A 23,070-nucleotide genomic window follows, 5' to 3' on the forward strand; every position below is an offset into this window, starting at 1 on the left:
ATCCCTCCACGCTCTGGCTGAGGCTGCTTCTCCCTTACAGTACGGCTCCTATTCCGACAATCCCTCCATGCTCTGGCTGAGGCAGCAGATCTGCTGACTCTCCACATCCTAGAAAGCAACCGAGAATCTCTGCCCTGGAGATTCCTAGCTGAGTGTGACCCTCGAAAGCAGCTGGTGACGCCTGTCTACACTCCACACAGCATCACATGACTGAGGTGAGGGAAGAACTCTGAAACAAAACTGTCATCCTCCGATGCCTAGTTCCCCCGAAAGCTCAAATAGTTCCTGTCAGAAGAGCACATGATCTACAGAGACGTTCACTGGGAATTGAGGACCATCAACCACCTGTTTTAGCAAAACACAACAGGGACCCTGACATGGCTGCTATCGTCTGTGCTGTGCGAGGACTGTCATAGCCACACACACTGCGCCCCAGACACCCCAGTTATCAAAGTGTTCACAAAGGCTTATGACATGGGAGTCACTAGAGAGGCTGCCTAATGTAACCAGAGGCCTAGTGCATCTTGGGGTACTGATGGATGGTAGTTACCACTGCTGGAACAAACAATATGACAGATATCATCTACCATGCCCTGGATGCTCAAATATCAGAGGTTCTGATGTTTGAGAGAAACTATTTTAAGATGAATAAAAATGTTTGGCAAACATAGATACTTGACCAAGGAGCTTCCCAGGGCAAACACTTGGCAAGGGAGCTGTGTGAGAGAGCTCCGGAGCTGTGTCAGAGAGGGGCCTCCGGCTCACCTAGAGGCTGTGTCACAACGGCAATTATATCCTGTTCAGCCGCAGCTGAGGCGAAAGCACTGGCTGGAGCCAGATAAGCACAGGCCTGCTTCTCTGAGTCCACTCACTCAGTCTCAAGCCGAGTCATCCTGGAATTCCTAACAAGGAGCTCCCGAGGGCCCGTCCACAGCTGTGTCCTCAACTCTACACACACGTATTCCGTAAAGCTAACAGAAGGAAGGCGTTACTCCCAAAGTACTCACCGATACTGTGAGTGAGTGCTGGCTCGTCAGGAGCACCCTAGAAACCCTGATGAGTACTCATCTCCTCTGCCCCTCACATGGCAAAGGGGAGACAGCTGCGCAGTGCAGCGCTAGGGCATCTAACATCCCTGTGTGCTACTGCTTTTCTCACAGCCTCTGAGCCACTGCCTCAGCCTTCACTGGGCTCGGACCAGAGGTGTGCTGCCACACAGCTGAGATTCCACAATCCAAAACAGAAAAAGAAAAAACAAACTAACAAAAAAAAAAAAAGTAAAGAAAAAAAAGAAAAGTTTTATACACTTAAAATGTTTTAAGAACCAAGTCATGCAGTAAACTAATGGTTTGAGAAGAATGTTGTATAGACCTTAGGAGTTTCCTTGTTAGAAATTGTCCCTGGCGGCCACGGAACTGAAACAAATCCCTCAGTTTCATGTAGGCTATGTACTGACAATGCCACTCCACACTGCCCGACTCCTTTCTGAGTGGCAGCAGGGAGGAGCCAAGAAAGTCCCTGTGGGGCTGGGGCCCTGGACGCGCAGGCCTACCAGGTAGTTCTCATCCTGAAAGGCGTAGTGCAGCGCCGTGATCCACTGGCAGTCGCCGTTCACCAGCACATCACGCTCTTCTCGAAAGCAAGCTGTCTGTGAGGAATGAGAGGGTAGTCAGTGTCCATCTAGGCAGAGTGCCCTAGAACACACTCCTAAATACTAGCAGTCTCTGTTGTGAGGACCCCGAATCCTGACCGCCTAATGTCTTTACCTCACCTGGAACCAAATGTCCCACCTGACCCAACAGCTTCTGCAGAAGACAAGAGGCTAGAAATCTCTGTGCTCTGCCTCTCCTGAGCCAGCAAGCCTTCTTCCCTGTCCCCAATGGTTGTCTCTGTGGATCACCCTCCACAGACTGACTCAGCAGCAGTTCTCAACCTCCACCCAGCACACACATGCCCACACCTCTTGACCAAACCAGCCTCTCCACACGCCCCGGGCCCTCTCCACATGCCCTGGGCCATACACATGATGCCCAATTGCACACCCGCTCCTGAGCAGCCACACGGCAGACAAGAGGGGACAACCTGCTTACTGATCCAAACACAGTTTACTCGGCTTGCTGATGAGCGGTCACAGTCAGATGCCAGGCTATAGCAACTCCTGATGACTGTAAACTCATGGGTAAAAGGCTTGTAGCCTATCTGGTTAAAAAAGGAAGCGCTTGCCCTCTCTCTGTCTCTCTAGCTGTCTGTGTGTCTCTGTCTCTCTGAAGCTATGTGCCCGAATCCAAACCGAGTCAGTGCTCTCCCAGCCGACACTGGATGAGACCTCACACCTTCTACCTCCCAAGCTCATATGCAGCCCCCCCTATCAGTGAGTCTCATTTGGCAAAGTGTTGGTTAATGTTTTTGTCACCATGACACAAGCTAGAGTCAGCTAGGGAGAGGCACCTTGACTGAGAAAAATGCCTCCATGAATCAGGCTGTGGTCAAGCCCGTGGGGAATTTTCTTGGTCAATGATTAATGTGGGAGCATCCACCTCACTGCAGGCAGTGCCAGTCCTTGGAAGATGGTTCTGAGTTATGTCAGAGAACAGGCTGAGCAAGCTGTGAGGAGCAAGCTGGTAAACAGCACTCCTCCATGGCCTCTGCTTCAGTTCCTGCCCTCACTTTCTTTGACTATGACTTTCTTTGAGAGGTAAGCAAATTAGCCTGCTTCCGTTCCCCTAAGCTGACTGCCACCAGTCAGGCTTTCATGAAGCCACAGAAAGCAAGCCATAACCCAAACTATGTGAGAACAGGGAACATGCTGAGAGCAGAGGGAACACACTGATGACGCAGGTGCATGCTGAGGCTGGCCATGCAGGTGAGTACCCAAGGCTGGCCACGCAGGTGAATCCCCAAGGCTGGCCATGCAGGTGAGCACCCAGGCTAGCCATACAAGTGGGTCCCCAAGCTAGCCATACAGGTGGGCACCCAGGCTGCTGATGCAGGTAGCTTTGGCAGGTGTGGGGCTACCGGGTGACTGAGAGATGGTGCCAACTTAGTTAACCAGTGTTCACTTCTTAAGCAACAGAAGAGGGTATGGTTTTGTGTGTGGAGCTTCATCAGAAAGAGGAAATTGGTCCAAAAGGAGAACAAGGCATAGAAACAAGTTAGACATCAAGAGTATGGAGTACCTGTGGGAGGCTAGTCAATACTAGCCACAAAATCTGAAACGCAAGACCTCATCAGAGCCATGCGTGGTGGTGCACGCTTTTAAACCTAGTACTTGGGAGGCAGAGGCAGAAAGATCTCTGATTTGGAGGACAGTCTAATAGTGAGCTCTAGACCAGCCAGGGCTACATAGCAAGAACTTTTCATCCCAACACACAGACACAGACACACAGACACACACACACACACACACCATCTTTACTTACTATACACTCCACACATACCTCTGCTCTCTTTAGCATCTCCCATTTGTTAAGAATTTTCATTGCATAAATTCGTTCAGTGTTCTTCATTTTGACAACAGCAACCTAGAATGTAATTAGAATTTTAAAAAAATTTAGTTAATGGTTTAAATGCCTTGCATATGTAAAAGTTTATCTTAACTGGCTGGGAATTCTGAAAGGGAGGAGAAAGAGACAGACAGACAGAGACAGAGAGAGAGATACCGATCTCTCTTCTATATAAAGAAGAGCTGCCCTTTAAACAGGACTAATTGGCCTTAGCCACACTGTAGCCTGGATACGTGGATGACATGGTCTTAGCCACACTATAGCCTGGATACGTGGATGACATGGTCTTAGCCACACTATAACCTGGATGCATGGATGACATGGCCTTAACCACACTGGAGCCTGGATGCATGGACAACATGGCCTTAGCCACACTGTAGCCTGGATGCGTAGACGACATGGCCTTAGCCACACTATAGCCTGGATGCGTGGATGACATGGCCTTAGCCACACTATAGCCTGGATACGTGGACGACATGGCCTTAGCCACACTGTAGCCTGGATGCATGGACGACGTGGCCTTAGTCACACTGGAGCCTGGATGTGTGGACCTGGCTCAGGTGAAAGATACCTCAGGGCTGTGAGCAGTGGCACTGGGCTTCCCTGCCTTCCACTTGAGCAATGCCTGAAGATTTTCAGTAGAAACAAACACAGCCCTTTTATGTTGGCTTGTAGCTCTTCTCCCTGTACTTGTGGCAATCTATACACGCCTCATCCCTCTCTCTTGCCCATGTCCACCTTCCCTGCTAACTTCTCCAGGTATCAGCTACTCATCTGAGTCTTCACCGAGGTGTGGCTGTGTGGGTCTAGAGCATACATAGCAAGAGGCTTAGATGCAGGCTGGAGATGGCTCAGCGGTTAAGAGCACTGACTGCTCTTCCAAAGGTCCTGAGTTCAAATCCCAGCAACCACATGGTGGCTCACAACCATCTGTAATGAGATCTAACACCCTCTTCTGGGGTGTCTGAAGACAGCTATAGTATACTCATATGCATAAAATAAATAAATCTTTAAAAAAAAAAAGAGTCTTAGATGCACCTTCAGGCCTGGCTGTAATACCACATCTTTCAGGGCATCTCTCTCAACCCCGAGTGACCTCCATCATGACCAGCAGCATCTAGATGAGCCAGTTCTCTGCACATTCCACCGTGTATGTCACTTCCCACTCATCTACAGCTCCTTCAAGACAATGTGAGCTGCCATTTGGAGGGAGGCTGAGTGTCTCTCTGCACTCAGATCCATGGAACACAGAGCTCTTTGATGGGACCACCTGCTCTAAGCAGCCACACACCTCACAATGTCACCACTGACAGAGGGACCATGAGCACTGGTGCTGCGAGCATCCTGGACTCCTGTTCAGCCCCCACGACCCTTACTGGTAAGTATGTTAGAGAGCCATTGTTCATAGGTGTTGACTTTTAGGGAGGGAGGGTCTAAATGGCAGCCCAAGGAGCAGTGGGATCGCACATGCACGCAGCACAGGTTTTTAAAGCCTACATAATGACAACCAAAATTCAACATCTTCCTTGGATGACAATGGCTCTTCTATGATGTTAGTGCCCTCACACAGCCACAGGCCTTCTATATGATGCTCCCTACACATGGGCACAGGAGGCTCTTCTTAATGGCCTCTCCACGCTGTTTATCTGTGGCTTAGGAAGCAATAGCCAGGCCTGCTGCAACCCGAGCAAACAGGAAACAGTACACCAACAAGCCTCTGCAGCTCAGCAGCTCTGGGTGCAAGGCTACTGCTGTACCAGAGTGGCTCTTCCCTCTTAAACACCAGCCACGGACTAGCAATTGAGGGGCCAGCCATTCTGGCTGCACTGCTCAGAGGATAGCAGCTGACTTCAGACAAGCACCAACGCTCCGAAGAGGAAGCACAAGCACCTGGATGCTGAGAAAGACCCACAACACCGGAACTCTCGCATATCCAGACAACCAACAGAATAGCGGATAAAAACGCATGAAACGATGTGTGTGTCACAGAGAAACATTTGTTAAGAATACGTAGAAGTGAAACATTCAAGTAAAATTGAATGTAAAAAAAATCTTTGTCTGTGGGATAAGTTTTACTATAAAACAACTTACAAAATAAACAAGGAATAATTTTCTCATTTGTCCTACCAGAAACTTTCTAGCCCAAACTTCAAGTATTTCAAAGGATCATTTTTGATCCTCCTGAGCTGAGAGAGTTGGCTCTGTCTAGAGGACCTGAGCTCAATCCCCAGGGCCTAGGAACAAAGCAGAATGCCATGCTGGATCAAACCAACCCACCTGAACTCAGGTTCAGTGAGACTGTCTCTCAAAACCTAAGGTGGGGGCTGGAGAGATGGCTCAGTGGTTAAGAGCGCCGACTGCTCTACTGAAGGTCGTGAGTTCAAATCCCAGCAACCATATGGTGGCTCACAGCCACCCATAATGAGACCTGATGCCCTCTTCTGGGATATCTGAAGATAGCTATACAATGTACTTACATATAATAAATAAATAAATCTTTAAAAAAAAAAAAAACCAAAAAACCTAAGGTGGAGAGTGACAGAAGACATCTCATGTTAGTCTACCTCCCCCGCACCACCCTGCTCTGGCCAAAGTACAAATATGTACCAGACAGACACATTACACACACACACACACACACACACACAGAATTATCTTCCTTAAAAACGATGGAATTTTATGAAGGAAGGAATTTTATGAACATAAAACTGACCATAGAACATGACAACCAAGTTAATATATCATACTGGCCCCGTTTACCCGCCCAGAGCTCTTCAGATGATACCAGTGTCAGGCCAAACATGTAAGGCCCGGTACTGCCTGGGCCATGTGGAGGGAGTCTCCCTTACCTCACCAAAAGCTCCTCTTCCAATCACTTTGATGATCTCAAAGTCTTCCCGATGAAGCTGCATGTCCTTTACGAGCTGGGTGAAAGGCTTAGCTGTAAGAAGAAAACAGTTTATTTAGTCCAGCACACTGACACTTTCTTAAACCTAACTGATAGAGGTACCGCACTGTATCAGGCTTCTCTGAATAGGGATGTCTGTCACTAGTAATGCTTCAGTATCTACTGTAACAAATATAGTTGCTGCAAAAATGTGGTAAAACCCTCTAATTTCCTGGTCAGATGCAAGGCTGGTCCACTGAGACAGCAGCAACTGACACGCTGCTGGGTTTTGGAAGGTGTAGTACTGGGACGAAGTGTGCCTTCACACGTGACTTATGTGGAAGCAGTGTCTTCACAGACATAATCAAGCTAACATGAGGTCACACTCTATAACTGGATGGGCCCTAAAGCCAACAAGACTGTGTTCTATAAAAATACTTTTATTACTATTTATTTACATGTACACATACATATGTCTGTGTATGTGCACGTGTCTGAGGTTAGGGGCATCCCTTGGAGCTTGAGTTACAAGCAGTTTTAAGCTGCCTGATATGGGCGCTGGGAGTTGAACCTGAACACCACATGTTCTTAACCAGTGAGTCATCTCTCCAGCCCAAGATTTGGTGTTCTTATAGAATAAAATTTGGACAGAGTCAGGAGAGAGAGAAAGCCACATGAAGACAGATGATAGAAGGAAGCAGCTCCGAAGCAGTTACTACCAAGGAACGTTGGGAGCCACTGGGAGCTGGAAGAGGCAAACAATGCCCTCCCTGAGCCTTCAAGGAACAGACCAGACCCTGGTCTTTCAAGCTTCAAAGCTGTGACAGGCAGAGCTCTGTGACTCAGCACCAGACTCCACACCAACCAGTGTACACCAATAATTCACACAAAGGTTCTCCTTTCTCCCAGGAGAGTAGGGGACAGGGACAGGGCTAGCACAGTGTGGTCTGGCTCCCCACCACTGTCCCTCCTGCCCACGGGCTGACCTACCTAGCAAACGTGTTGGCTGCATCTTGTGAACCTGCCTGCTCTTGTGAACCTGCCTGCTCTTACCTTCAAACCCAAGCCTGTTTAATGCTAATTTCCATGGTCTTAATTACTAGAGGTTTCCTTTCTTTCTCTGTGTAGCCCTGGCTGTTCTGGAACACCCTCTATAGAACAAACTGGCCCCAAACTCACAGATCCCCTTGTCTCTGCCTCCAGAGTGCTGGGATTAAAGATGTGTGCCACCACACCTGGCTAATAAAGGTTTCTAGAATGTTAGGTAGTTGGGCAAAATTGAGCAAATGTCTTACATCTTATATTAGTACCTAAAACAAGCTCTGTCAAAAAGTATAATCTGGTATTTTAAAGACTTTCTGTTGACTTCCATATTGTTGAACATACTTGTTGCTCAGTATGATTAAGGTTCAGTCACTATTGTTCACTGTTAACAGCAATACTGAAGCTATAGAAAGCTCTTGGCTTCTATCAGAGGGTGAGCTGTGGACTCTGGCCCATCACCATGAATGCCTAGCAGCACAGAGCTCAGAAAATGGAACACACAAAGCCTGGAATTTAAGGCCGGCCTAACAAGAAAACCCCTGGGTTAGAACCTAAAGGGTCAACTACAGTTCATGTTTGCTTCTTTCAAATATCACCAAAAATAACCGCTCTTCAACCCCCAAAGGAAACAGGGTTTAGACAGCCACTAGGAAGTGTGGGGGAGCCAAACAGTACCTTTTACTCTACGGTGAAGAAAAACATGGAACCCGACCTCTATATAAACCAGAAGAAAGGTGTTTGGGAAGGAAAGCATGCCCAGTTAGCTACAGCGTGAACACGCCCTCCCCCGAGGGCACAGAAGCAGGCTGGACCCCACAGAACCAGTCACAGCTTGAGGGCCATGACATACACAGTGCAGGCACACTGAAGCACTTAAGAAGCAAAGAAAATTCCACCTATAAAAGTTTCATGTGCTGGCTGAACGTGCCCACATTCCGCCTCAGTTCTTGCTCCTGGGCATCACTAATTGCTTACAAACTTCTGCGCCATTTTTATTTTACTTGTGATTTTTAGCTTTGTGTATCACTCAGTGATCAGTTTAATAGATTCATGAGTTGAGTTTCTTGAATATATTAATTTTAAAAAATATTATTTTTGCCGGGCAGTGGTGGCGCACACCTTTAATCCCAGCACTGGGGAGGCAGAGGCAGGTGGATTTCTGAGTTCGAGGCCAGCCTGGTCTACAGAGTGAGTTCTAGGACAGCCAGAGCTATACAGAGAAACCCTGTCTCCAAAAAAAACAAAAACAAAAACAAAAACAAAAACAAAAAAACAAAAAACAAAAACAAAAACAAAAAAACAAAACAAAATATCATTTTCACAGAGAATTTACAATGATCGTTTTCATATATACTTTTTATTACTTTAATTAATTTTCAGGATAAAATTCCTGGACTTTTCAAAGAACACAGAAATGTTTTTAATATTTTGTAAGATGCCTTCCTTCCCAAGCAAACCCAACCCAGACTACGCTTTCAGTGCCACAGCTCTTGAGATGTTACATGGGAGGCCAAACCATGCCTGCTGTGAGCTTGATAATGAGCCACTGCCACGCTCCCACACCACTTCACACCGTCCTTCCACTGCCACGCTCCCACACCGATGTTCCCACTGGTGTACTCCCTGCTCTCCCCACTGCTATGTTCCCACACTGCTCTTCCCACTGCCGTACTCCCACACTGCTGCGCTCCTCCACTGCCGTGCTCCCACAGCTCTTCCCACTGCTGTGCTCCCACACTGCTCTTCCCATTGGTGTGCTCCCACACTGCTGCACACTGCTCTTCCTATTGCTGTGCTCCCACACTGCTCTTCCCACTGCTGTGCTCCCACACTGCTCTTCCCACTGCTGTGCTCCCACACTGCTGCACACTGCTCTTCCCACTGCCATGCTCCCACACTGCTGCACACTGCTCTTCCCACTGCCATGCTCCCACACTGCTGCACACTGCTCTTCCCACTGCCATGCTCCCACACTGATGCACACTGCTCTTCCCACTGCCATGCTCCCACACTGCTGCACACTGCTCTTCCCACTGCCGTGCTCCCACACTGCTCTTCCCACTGCCGTGCTCCCACACTGCTCTTCCCACTGCTGTGCTCCCACACTGTTCTTCCCACTGCTGTGCTCCCACACTGCTCTTCCCACTGCCATGCTCCCACACTGCTGCACACTGCTCTTCCCACTGGGTATGTAACTGCTGTGTTCTTGCTCTGTCAAGACATACAGCTGCAAATGTAATTCTTATACATTGTGTTTTTCTTAATGAATTACACTATTTAAAGAAATTAGTTTAAAGATAATTATCTTTTATTTATGTGTTTATTTTGGTTTTGAGACAGGGTAGAAAATTATCTTAATTTAACTTTAACTGGTTCTTTTTTTCTCCTGTCATTTTATTAAGGTTCAGAAAACCAGGTGAATCCTTTGAAGATCCTGCTTAATCCTATTTTGTGTTAAATGGCTTTCAAGAAACACTTATCCTTAATGCCACCACTGTCCATCCCTTAACAGGTGTGAAATGCAGTTTTTAAAGCTTGGTTGTAGCCACACATGTGTTTAAGCAGTCTGAAAAGTCTTTGCCTAACCCTGTTCAGGCCTCCTACCCCATCCCCTGTGGGGAGCCAGAGAAAAGCTCTGGCTTCTGACATACACCAGTCATAGGACACCCCATCCACTAGCCCATCTTGGAAGTCATGTCAGTCACTAGGAACAGATCTCCTCTTTCTAGACAGAGAGCTCTTTGCAGGGGTCAGCTGTCAGATGCACTGGAGCCTGCACCCAGGCCTGCACCCGGACCGTCCCCTCCACATCTCTCCACACCGACTGTCCTAAGGTTGTTCAACCTTCCTGTCAAGCTTCTGTCTATTCTTTGCCCAAATATTTTTTGTTATTATGTATTTTAACAGTCTTGTCCAGGTGTCCCACAAAAGGTTGACATGAAGTTGTCAGGGTCATCTGGAAAACTGGACAACTACAGAAACAAACCTGGGGAGGTGGAGCTTGACTTGGTAAAGAACCTATAAGACCAGGCAATCAATGTAAACAAAAGCAAGGCTCGGAGGGGCCTTGAAAGAAGGCCTGTGGGTGTTTATCTAGTACTCTCTTTAGGCCAAAGAACAAGGAGTCAGAGCGCTCAATCTGTGAGTGACCTCAGGGAAGAGCTGTCAGGGAAGAGTTGAGTGAGGGTGGGGAGAGAGATCTGCTGCAGACAGCAGGAGATCAGAAATAGGAAGACTTAGAACAATGTCGGTGGAAAGACACAAGGGAAGCGGGAGTGTGCAGGGAATCCACAGACAGGGTCAGTCTGGACTGTTTCCACCACACACTGAGGACAGTAAGAACCTGTCTCTAATACACGTACCAAGAGATAAAGAGACCAACAGACAGACACTTAAGTGGTCGTACAAAGACATACAGCCAAGCTCTGGAAAACGAGAGGCCTTAAAATAGGAAACCCCAAAATGAGCACCTAATACCAGGTTTTAGTTTCTTTTTTTGTTTGTTTGTCTTTGTTTTTTGTTTTGTTTTTCGAAACAGGGTTTCTCTGTGTAGTCCTAGCTGTCCTAGAACTCACTCTGTAGACCAGGCTGGCCTCGAACTCAGAAATCCTCCTGCCTCTGCCTCCCAAGTGTGCCACCACTGCCCGGCTCAGGTTTTAGCTTTTAAATATCCTCCACTAAAGGAACCAGGCCTCCTCAGGCAAGTCCAGAACCAGATCAGCCTGTGGTGTGAAGAGAAGCTCAAAGGATGGCCCAAAAAACACAGACCACCAAGTCACAAAGCCATCAATGCACACAGCCAATCAGGGAGCTCATACTGCCATTAGCACACAGCCAATCAGGGAGCTCATACTGCCATTAGCAAGTTCTGCCTGGAGAAGCAGAATGCCAGAGCCCAAGCCTACAAGCAAAGGGGAGCAGACAGTGATATATCAAGGCCACGCTCCTGGTACTTTGGCCGTGTTACAGTTTCATGGAATACTCATGCTTACAGGAAACACACACCACTCAAGAGAACTACTCAAGGAATATCATGTGAGAGCTCTCAAATACCTGGGGAAAGTAGCTTTTTCTCTTATTTAACTTCTCCAAGTGTGAAACCATTACAAAGACATTTTAAATACCTTTTCTAATGCAGCTAAATAGGTAACTCTGGAAAGCGAGGAGAACCACATACACCAGATGGTCACCAACACTGATGCCCCAGAGAAAACTAGGGCAACTCGGTCCTGGGGAAGAGGAGAGGCAGGGTGTGCTTGGACGCCTTGGATCCAGAGTGCAATGCTCAGGAAGAGCACGAGGCTTTACCCAGTAACCCGATGAGCGGAGAGATGGAAGGTCCGTGACGCCAGGCTGTGACGCCCCCAGAACCAAGCACAGAATAAACCAGTTAATGCTCGGGGCGTGAGAGTATAAAGCACACCGTCGCTGTGTTCTCTTGCAGTATCCTACTGCTGTCTTGTATGTTAAAGAAAGAACATTGGGGCTAGAATACGGCTCTGCAGGTAAGACCATCTGTTCCTGTACAGGACCTGAGTTCAATTCCCAGGACCTATACAGTAGCTCATAGATAGCCATCAATAACTCCAGGGGATCCCATGTCCTCTTCTGGCGTCTGCGGACACCAGGTATTCAAGCAGTACACATATTTACATACAGGCAAAACATACATACTTATAAAATACATATCATTTTTAGAAAGGTATTTTCCCCTGTTCTGTATTTCCCTCAGCTAAAACCATCAGCACTATCACACACTCTCAAACATGCTAGCCAGGAAACAGAACAGAGTGCTTAAAAAGCCATCTGGACCAGGTATGGTGAAGTGAGCCCTCAGCCTGGGATACATCTGTGAGACTTTCCTCAACTGATCAATTAATATAAAAAATAAAGACTAGTAATCTTTCAAGTATTATTTATATTAATATCTCATTTTTTTTTTATTCTGGCATGATGCATACACCTTTAGTCCCAGCCGGGAGGCAGAGACAGGAGGATCTCTCGGTTCAAGGCCAGCTTGGTCTACATAGCAAGTTCCAGAACAGCCAGGGCTAAATAGAGAAACTGTTTCCAAAAAAATTATTTATATGTGTGGATGTTTGGCCTACATGTGTCTGTGTAGCACATATGTGCAGTCCCAGAGAGTCCAGCAGACAGTGCTGGGTCCCCAGAACTGAACTTACAGAGAAATCCTGGGCCTCTGAAGAGCAGCCAGGGTTCCTAAGCTCCGAGCCATCTTTCCAGCTCCACACAACACTCTTAGGAGGCAGACAGCCTGGTCAGTCAGCTGTAACTGGGGACACGATGCTGACTCTCCTAGGATATAGGCCATAAATGGAATTGAGCACCACATGCAACAATTCTTAGTTTCAAGAAGAGTAGAACTGCAGCCAGGCATGGGCCTACACTGACATCCCAGCACTCAGGAAGCAGAGACAAAAGATGAGTCACACAACGAGACTGTCTGAAAAGCACACACAACACAACTCTTCCACACTCTATCAGTATCTATCTACATCTAGACACTCCATGCTACTGGGTCAACAAATACCCACAGGAACCCCAGAAGTGGTAAGGACCAGGGTGGGCACTCACCATTAACCCGGAGTAGCACCAAGGACAGCTCTGCTAGTTCCCGCACTCTTAGCCTTCAGCTCTGGGAGCCCTGGAACACTACCAAACACCAAGCTCTCCCTTCACAAAGTGGACTTACCCACTTTCTGCCCAGCACACCCACAAACCTGTGAGGACTGACGGTCACTATGACAAGCCATCATAAAAGAGATTTATCTTCTCCATAAGGAAGGCTCACACCACCATTCCCATTCCTCCAGATCCCACTGAACTTCTTGTCCTGCAGAGCTGTAGGTCAAACTCAGAGCCTCGTGTGAGTGCTCCCTGCAAATGCTCCATGCAAGTGCTCCACAAAGCTGTAGACATCTACTGCCCCGGAACTTCTCCTGTCAAGATAACTACTATGGCTAAGAAGATGGTTCACAGTAAGACAAGACTGCTTGTTGGGCCCCAGCTGAAGCAACAGAGACAGGGATCCCAGGAGCTCAACAGTCAGACTGCCAACCTAGCCAACGAGGCAAGCTTCCAGTTAAATGAGGGACCCTGTCCCAGGGCAGAAAGGCAAAGAGCAGTGAAGGCACCTGGTATCCTCCTCTAGCTTTTGCATGTTCACACACATGTTCACACACTGGTGTCCACACTCACTCGAGAACATGCCACGCATCACACACAAACTCAAAGAGAAACTATTGATAGAGATCCAAATTGTAAGAAAAACTGAAGCCCAGTGCTCTTTTAAAGGAACGCTCTGCCAGGAAGAAGTAGCAGCAAAGGGAACATCTCTGAGAAACTGATGCCTCACTCGTACCCCTCTCCACTGCCAAGAGATGAAGTGAGACTAGAACAGTTGATCAGAGGGGCTAGCAGGGAAAGAGTGGAGGAAGGAGGGCCATGGCCGAGGCAGCTGCGGCAGATGGCAGACGTTTGGCCTCACGTTCCCACCCCACATCTCCCTCACAATGCCAGCCATCAACTATCAACCTGGCCTCACTCTAGACTGAAGTCTTCCTTCTCCCCCAAACGGGGTTTCTCTGTGTAGCCCTGGCTATCCTGGAACTCATTCTGTAGATCAGGTTGGCCTCCAACTTAGAGATCCGACTGCCTCTGCTTCTGGGACTAAAGACGTGCATCACCACACCTAGCCTAAACCTAAGTCTTTTTGCAAATCTCAACTCTTCAGTCCCTGCAGCTCTGTCAGCAGCAACATGTGTGCAACTGGAATGGTCTTCGAGATCTATAAATAGTGGTTTTCACAGAGAAACAGGGACCCCTGAAAGCCACTGATATACCTGGGACATGGAACACACAAGATACAAGTCAACTCCACCTGAATGCTTCTACTCAACCTTCAGGAGACAGAGTGGCTGCCTGACACATGGTGGCTCCCTTAAGGCACCTGCTCTTAGTGAGGGCAAAGATTAACACTCACATTTAAGGGTTCTGAAATATGTGCTCAAATTACAGAGCCACACTCTCTTGTACAGATAACTAGGTATTTGTGAAATGACAGCAATCTACGTCACGGCAGACAGTTACAAACCCTCACTGTGGACCAGGAGCTGGAGTAAACGGGTCCCAGTGAGTGGTGTTCCTAAATGAAACTGATGTGGACCTGTGGACCCGTAGCACTCTCGGTCAGCAACCGGTGCGTTTGGACTATGTTCAACATGAGCTGCAGAGTGGCGAGGAAGCTTTTTAACAGTGAGTCAGAAGCCAAGTTGGCTACAAACTTGGGTAGTGAAAGTCCAGTAGGGTGGGAAGGCTGTGCTGAGTCAACAGCAGACGACAGCCTTCATTCCAGCAGTGTACTGTCATGGAGGAGCCGCCTATGCCCGGATGAAGCCGGTCACACCTACTTTCCAGGCCCACTCAGGGCTGCCCTGCTGCCCTTCACTCCCTGACACTCCCTCTTTGTCAGGTGACTTTCTCCATTCTTTTCCACTTGGTGGAGGCTGCTCTGTTACCACGGAAACAAGCCTGCACCACCCACCTCACTGCTGCACTTCACCTCCTGCCTAAGGATGTGTACTGCACCTGAATACTCCATGGGGCAGCGAGCCCAGTCACATGCAGCGCTGTCCTGTGGGAGTCCTTCAGCAAAGAGAAGACCCTCTGCTGTCACGAGTAACTCTACAATAAAACCAGCTCCCCTGCTGCTGTGAACAAAAAAATTTATTTTAAAAATTCCAGGGCTGCCAGGTGGTGGTGGCACACGCCTTTAATCCCAGCACTTGGGAGGCAGAGGCAGGCGGATTTCTGAGTTCGAGGCCAGCCTGGTCTACAGAGTGAGTTCCAGGACAGCCAAGGCTACACAGAGAAACCCTGTCTCAAAAATACAAAAAAAAAAAAAAAAATTCCAGGGCTGGCACAGTCCAGAGCCTTGCCCAGCTGCTCGAAGCCCTGGTTCCATCCCCAGTGGTACTTCTCTCCCCCATAATTAAAGTGAAAAGTGACCGAGTGTACAGTAGGTGACCAAATGGAGGAAGGACGGCCACAGCACTCACTGCACCACAAGCGACCAGTTTCCAGGCCACCTCTGTCACAAGCTCTTGGATGCATCCTATCTATGCACATCCTAGACTTAAGAGACAGGAAATCAGAATTAAGGAATGAGGGCTAAGATAGGCGTGCAGGTACACACCTGTAAGCTCAAAACCTGGGAGCTGAGGCAAGAGGACTGCAGGTCCGAAGCTAGCCTGGACTCGACCACAGGATCATCTCAAAAGGCAATCAAGTAGGTAAAGGTGCTTGCTGCCAAACCTGACTGACCTAAGGGTAAGTCCCCGAAACCCACACGTGAAAGAAAAACAGCTCCCACAGTTGTCCTCTGACCTCCATGTGTACCCTTCTTAAACACACATGCACACACGTGCACACACTCACAGACACAGAATGAATGTATAACAAAAAACAGAAAACCAAACCTCACCCCGAAAGGTAAGTGCCCATTAGCGAGTGGCTGGAGAGCACTGAGAATACTGGAATGAGGAGGGATTAGCATGTTCTGGAAGTGTCCGCTCTGTGCTTGTACGTACAGAGGCTGTCAAAGTGGGTTCCTCACTGATTTCTATTGCTGTGATAAACGTCATGACCAAAACTACCCTGAGAAAGTCACAGTCCATCACCCAGAGAAGTTGGAGCAGGAACCCAAGGCGAGAACCTGGAGGCAGGGACTGAAGCAGAGGCCATGGAGGGGTGCTGCTTACTGGCTTATCAGCCTGTTTTCCTGTATGACACATGACCACCCGAGCAGGGTTGGCGCTGTCTGATATGGGATGGGCTGAACCATCCCATGTCAATTATTAATCAAGAAAGTGCACCCTTCGGTCTTGCCTATAGGCTAATCTGATGGTGACATTTTCTCAACTGAGGTTCCTTCTTCCCAGATGATTGCAGTTGTGTCGAGCTGACAAAAACCTCACAGTCCACCTGGCGGCCTGCGGCATCTGCTAGAGAAGGTAGGCAGACTTAGGGACAGAGACCGTCTACTGGGAGCAACTGAGCGTAGATGTTAGGATGCTCTGCCCCAACAATCTCTCTTCTCAGGGTTCCACACCTGAAGTCATCTCCACCAGCTAACTAAAAGACATGCTAAAAGGGGCCAGGAGCACATGGGTGCCCCGAACACAAACTGAGGACTTCCTTGGTGTTGAGATGGTTTGGTGGATAAATGCGCCTGCTGCCAAGGCTTACCAATGACCTGAGTCTAATCCTTGGAACACACATGGTGGAAGGAGAAAATCCACTCTCACAAGTGTCCTCTGACTTCCAGAACTCCATACATCGGGATCACAACCACCCCAAGCCAAACACACACACAATAAATAAATAAACATAAAAAAAAAAAAAAAACAGCTGCAGAATTTAGAAGTGGAATGCTCAAATCAGGAGCAGCAGGACTTACGATGCAGGCTACACCCAACCTGAGCACACGTGTGTATGACACCATCTTTGTTTAAATGGGTCTTTCACTGAGCCTAGAGCTCTCCGCTTTGTCTAGACTAGCTGGCCAGAGGGCCTCAGGGATCCACCTGTCTCTCCACACCAGCAGCTCTGAAGTTATGGTCATGAGTCACCACACCCTCCTCTTATACAGGTTCTGAGAACTCAGGTCTTCATGCTTGCACATAAACTAAGTACTGTCTACACTAAATAGTCCCCAGCCCTGCCCTGAGTGCCACCTCCATGGCCACCATTGTTGAGGCTCACTGGGGGTCAGTGGAGCTTCCCAGGAACCCCAAGCCAAGGAAGGGGTACCTGACACAGTGAAGTCTGCTGTCCTGATGCTCTGGGGGAGACTAGGACAAAAATCTTTTTAAAAATGTCCTTTTTACTGTAGCAAACAGAATTCTTTTTTTGTTTTTGTTTTTTTTTTTTTTGTTTTGTTTTGTTTTTCGAGACAGGGTTTTTTTTTTTTTTCTATGTAGCCCTGGCTGTCCTGGTACTCACTCTGTAGACTAGGCTGGCCTCAAACTCAGAAATCCGCCTGCCTCTGCCTCCCAAGTGCAGGGATTAAAGGTGTGCACCACCACCGCCAGGCGCAAACAGAATTCTTAATCTAAAACAGTGTTTTGTTTAACTCTGTTTTGGTAAGACTTAAGCTAAACATGGAGAGGAAGCAGTAATGTGCATGGCCTCTGACTGTGCGATGGGAATCTGTGTATAGTACGCCCTGCTACCCGCTGCTACCAGCCCCGACCACCAGCTCTGTGCAGAGCAGCATCCCCACCTGACAGGTAAGACAACTCAGGGCTGTGGATACAGCTCACAGACAGGAAATAGCAGGGCTTCTTGGCCCTAGGCCAGGGCCAAATCCAAGCTAGAAATGTGTTGATGCCTGGGGGCCACCTGTCCCAGGCACTAGGTGGTGATGTCAGAGGACAGGCCAGCAATGCAGTCTGGCCTTTCACAGGATGAGCAGAGGCAAGTGAAAGCTTAGGTGGTTCACATCCTTGTTACAAGAACACTTTGTCACCTTCTGAATTTCCCCACAGCGCCTTCCTGCTTTGGGGCTTGACAGCCAAGACACAAGGAGAGAGTCTTGTTTCTGTTACACAGTGATAGAAACTCATTCCAAAATTTAATTCAGTAAAAAAGTCTTGAGTTCAGCCATCTGACTGCTTCTTTTACTTCAATATTTAGAACAAAGAAGAGTCCAACCATGGAGGAAGGCTCATCAAGCCATTTCTCCCTCAGTGTAGTAGCCATGGCTTCTTGCCCTCTCTCCACTATTTAAATTTCCAGGACTTTCTGTCATCTGTCTTTAGGACCCCAAGCCTTCTTAGCTACCACTCTTCAAATGCAACAGCTCCAAAGAAGTTTTCATCAGCGCCTGGAATCACTCAGCCCAAGAACGAAGTTAAAAGGGCGAGAACGTGGGGTCTCGTGTGGCCTCCACCCAGAGATCTTGCTGTCTGCAGATCACCTTTTACTGAAAGTGTCTTCTAACAGGGCGGTTCCTGGCTTTGCCTCAATGTAATCATTCCCTCAACATCAAATCTAAGAAATGAAGGCTCCCAGTTCAACTTTAATTTATTGAGGAAAGCCCATGGAATTTTATATGTGATGCCGCCCAGGTGAGCATAGAGGTGGGTGTATAACACACACAGTTTTTAAGGTCAGAGCCTGATGATTATATGGATATATTCCGGCAGTCACAGATTTCACAGCGTGCTGACAGGAGTCATTTTGGATCTTTAGGACAAGGTGCTGTTTGTAGATAGGACAGAATGCTGGAGCAGACACAGTTTTCTCATTCCAATCTTATTTGTGAACTGAGTTTCTGAGATTGTGGTAACTGATCCATTACCCTCCCCTTCAATTCTATGCAATTACTTGACAGACAAAAGCATCAGTACAGATTGGTTCCCCAGATCAAAGGGACAGGATCCAACATGCAGACAGAACCTAGGACAACATATGTCTCCGGGCAGCAACATGGGAAATGAGCTTAACCACTGTGCTGGTCCAGGTTGAAAAATCCAAACCCAACCCCTCCCTCCTTCCCAGATCAGGGGAGAGGCACTCTATGCACATCTTATGCGCAGAGATGCTCCCCGCAGGGATGGAGGGCCTGCTAACAGGAAGCATGTACACTGAGGGAGGAACTACCTGTGCTTCTTCCTCTCAGTGCCTCTGGCCATGAGCTTTCTGTGAATGGAGGACAAAGAAGATGCAACGCTGGCTCCTGGAGATCTCTGAGCAGAGACAACTCAAGTCTCCTGCCTCCAATCCTGAGCCCGAGAGTCTCACTAACAGGTTCGCATGATGGCAGTCACAGGCTTAGGACAACGTGCACTTGCTAAACTGGAACCTAGAAGCAGAAACCGAGTGCTTAGCATCAACCAGTTACTAGCCAAATGTGGGTGCTAAGTTTCAGTGATCTGGGAAAATCTGAACAACTGCAGGCATGCAAGCCCATGCAGAGGCTGGTCCTTCTGTGGCCAAGCTGCCTCTGATCCAGCCAAGATCCTAGCCCTCCACCCACATAACCTCTCTCTAGAACTGCACCCGCCTGCAAACATCCATTCACAATCACAGTCCTTGCTATCAAAAGGCATAAAAGGCAGGACTCAATAATTTTAAAGCTGCTTGTTCTTTGCATCCATATTGTCAGGCAAGAAGTAAAACTCCATGGCTGATGGTAGCTTTTGTTTTCTGAAAGCAAGTATCAAGGAGACTACACTGCAAGCCTGCAGGATGGATACAATCTAAGCAGACTGAGCTGCCTGAGGCCTAAGGTCTCCGTAACATTTAGTATCTATTTCTACTACCACTTATCTTCAATCCCCACGTCTCCTCTTTTGTATTTCCTGTAACACTAAATAGAATTTCTATTTCAAAAGCCTTGGGTGCAGCTGGGTGACTTACAATGCATGCTATACCCAACCTGAGCACACATGTGTGCTGTGCACGGATTCACATCTGCACACATGTGTGCATGACGCGTGCTGTGCATGGATTCACATCTGTACAGAGGTCATGTGCATCACTGGTTCCTCTCCATGCTCAGCTTAAGTCTTCCCTCCCCCGCCCCCACCCCCCCCCCTCCCAGACCAGGTTTCTCTGTGTAGCCCTGGCTGTCCTGGAACTCACTCTGTAGACCAGGCTGGCCTCGAACTCAGAAATCCTCCTGCCTCTGCCTCCCAAGTGCTGGGATTAAAGGCGTGCGCCACCACCTCCCAGCGACTTTTTAACATAGTCATTCAGTCCTTAGGGCACCTGCACTGTTGCAGGGACAGCAGCCCCTGTGATGAGGAGTCCGGGTCTGAACACAGCCCTCTGGGGGCTGCCCTTTCAGTCTATGGGAAAGATGACCTTTATTTCACCATTTTCCAAGCACATCTGGTTGTCACTGTCCTACAGCTGCACAGGAAGCTCTCTGGATAACACAGGTACAGCCCCCAAACTGAATTCTGGACTAGTTGACTCCAAGAGAAATGAAGGATGTGTCTATCAAAAATGTTCACAGCAACTTTATTTGTAATCATCAAAATCTAAAAAATACCCCAAACAATCACTGTCAGGTGAAAGGGTGGTCTGTTCTACTCATGTAATAAATACTATGACTATACTTAAAGAGGCAGGGGACAGGATTACTGCTAGACACATACCTGAGTATCTCAGGACAACTGTGGAAGCTAAGGAGACCAGGCACAGGTTGGGCATGGTGGCTCATGTAGCTGTGGGTGCTGTCGTGTGGACTGAGGCAGGGGGTTACCACAGACTCAATGCCAAGCAGAGCTACAAACTGTCTCAGGAAGGAAGGGAGCGAGCAAGTAAGCAAAGGTGCTCAGTGAGTAAAGCAGGTGCCACCAGGCCTGATGACCTACCTGAGTTTGAAGACTAACTTGTCTTCCACACCCATCTCATGCACGCCTCCACATGTGTACATAAATAAACGTTGAATGGGGGGGAGGGAGAGCGAGCCCACTTGAGCATGTACTAGAACTGGTAAAGCTTCGTTCGCAAAGTCCTTGCTGCCCAAGCCTTGAACACTTAAGTTTGGATTCCCAGAACCCATGTTCAAAAACAAAACACCACAACCAACCAAAACTGGCATGGTGCTACACAACTATAATTCCAGAGCTTGGAAACAGAGGCAGGAGGATGCATGGGACTTGTGGACAGCCAATCTGACTGGTTGCTGAGTGAGCAGAGCATCAAGGTCAAGGCGGTGCGAGTGGCAAAGGCGATCAGCACTGACCTTGGACCTACACAGGCATGAATAGCCAACGTGACAACTCCATATGAAGCTCCAGAACAGAAAATGCCTCACCCTGAGTTCAGTAAGTAAGGGAGGTGCCAGCCTCCACCAAGAGTTAAAATTAAGATACACATAGAACAAACACTGGTACCAATCTTCATAACCTTGTGTTACGTGATGATTTTAGATATAAAACCAAGAACATAAGTAAAAACAGACAAATTGGATTTCATCAAAACTAGCAACATGCCAGGCATGGTAGCACAAGCCCTGACCAGCAGGAGACAGAGGCAGACAGAGGCTTAAGGCCAACCTGGTCTACATATCAAGTTCCAGGCCAGCCAGGACTACTTAGGGAAACCCCCATCTCAAAAAGCTAAATATCAAAACCCAAACAAACAAAATAATTAACACCTGTATATCTGAACTAGAACCATACAAATGTATTTAAACTGTTCAGCCAGCGCCAACGACCATATGTTAGTTTCCCAGTGCTGGAGAATAAATCCAAAATGGCAGACATTTATCATGGGACACACATCTATAATGCCAGCATTTGAGAAGCTGAGGCAGGAAATCACAAGTCTGAGGCCTGCCAGGGAAAAACCGACTCTGCTTCAAAAAAGCAAAAGGAGGAGGTGGAAAAAGACGAGGCAGGAGGAGGCGCCATACCTGCAGTCCCAGGTACTTTTGAAGCTGAGGCTAGAAGTCTGGTGACCCCAGGCTGGGTAACTAACATACCAAGACCACACCTCATGGTTGGAGGAGTGGGACTGGGAGGGTGAGGGGTGACAAACACCAAACTGAAAAGGGAAGGTGTTGGCATCAGGACCTCCAAAACCTGTGACATCACATAGGCGGGACCTATAGGCCAAGGCAACAGCCACCACATTCCCAGAATCCAGTTGGCTCACCTCCCACCTTTACTGTGATTCTGTCATCACCCATATATAAAGAAAGGCCCCCTGATCTCTCACTCTCTCTTCCCCCCTTCACTTTCCACCGCCATCTTGCCCCCCTCTCTCCCAATAAACCTCACATAGAACTGTTTGGCCTGGTGTAGTCCTTCTGAAGGCCCGCCACCTTCAAGATAATAACAGGAGGGAAGGAAATAACAAGGAAGTGTCAAAAAAAACACACTTGTAAATCGTATATCTGATAAGAGATTTGTGTATACTGAGAATGTGGGAAAAAACTTTCATGGTTGACTAAAAGGCAAGACACTGTAGTGTAGTTTAAAACTGTGTGAACAATCAGAGTAAGTTTTCCAAAGCAACACAAAAATAGCCAGCACATCCACGGGAAAATCACTATCCATAAAGGAGCACACTCTGGGAGCATCTTCAGGCACACAGCACTTGGTGGGAAGTGGCTCCAGGCCCAGCCTTACCATCTGGACTCATTTGCAAGCAAGTGTCTGGAAGAGCTATAAACAAGGAAACGCACCTGAGGCAGCTGGACATACGCTGCTCACGGAGACAGGCAAGTACCAACTCGTGTTCCCAAGTTCAATTAAAACCACAAAGCTCAAGACCATATTTAAAAGCCAAGTCCTGCTGGGCGTGGTGGCTGAGGCAGGAAGACAAGGAGGTGCATGCCAGCCTGGGATGCATGAGATCCTTTCTCAATACAAACAGAGCCCTCACTACCTTCAGGGCTGGAGGGTCTCCGGCTGCAGTCAGCTCCTGAGCAATGTGTAAAGCATGCCATGACACACTGTACAAGGGACCTCCAATGCTCTGGGGAAGAGGAACGCTAGGAGACTACCACACATTTCTATCCTCTCTGTTCCCTTAGAGCAGGTTGGAAATCCTGGCAGTGGCCCCTGGCAAAGGGGACAGTCACAGCCTCTTAAC

At 48.1% G+C, this 23,070-nt stretch overlaps 1 protein-coding gene across 2 annotated transcripts in view; it reads right to left on the reverse strand.

The window, feature by feature from the left end:
* The window catches only part of Cdc42bpb (CDC42 binding protein kinase beta), an 86,139-nt gene that overhangs the window by 45,052 nt on the left and 18,017 nt on the right, over positions 1-23,070 (reverse strand). For both annotated transcript variants that reach the window (XM_031357631.1, XM_031357632.1), the window contains exons 2-4: positions 6,353-6,444; positions 3,438-3,521; positions 1,553-1,648 (exon numbers count right to left, since the gene is read on the reverse strand). In XM_031357631.1, coding sequence (XP_031213491.1) covers positions 1,553-1,648; positions 3,438-3,521; positions 6,353-6,444 — 272 coding nt within the window. The remainder of the gene's footprint in view (positions 1-1,552; positions 1,649-3,437; positions 3,522-6,352; positions 6,445-23,070) is intronic.

Source organism: Mastomys coucha, unplaced genomic scaffold (genome assembly GCF_008632895.1).
Source record: "Mastomys coucha isolate ucsf_1 unplaced genomic scaffold, UCSF_Mcou_1 pScaffold6, whole genome shotgun sequence".
Taxonomy (NCBI): domain Eukaryota; kingdom Metazoa; phylum Chordata; class Mammalia; order Rodentia; family Muridae; genus Mastomys; species Mastomys coucha.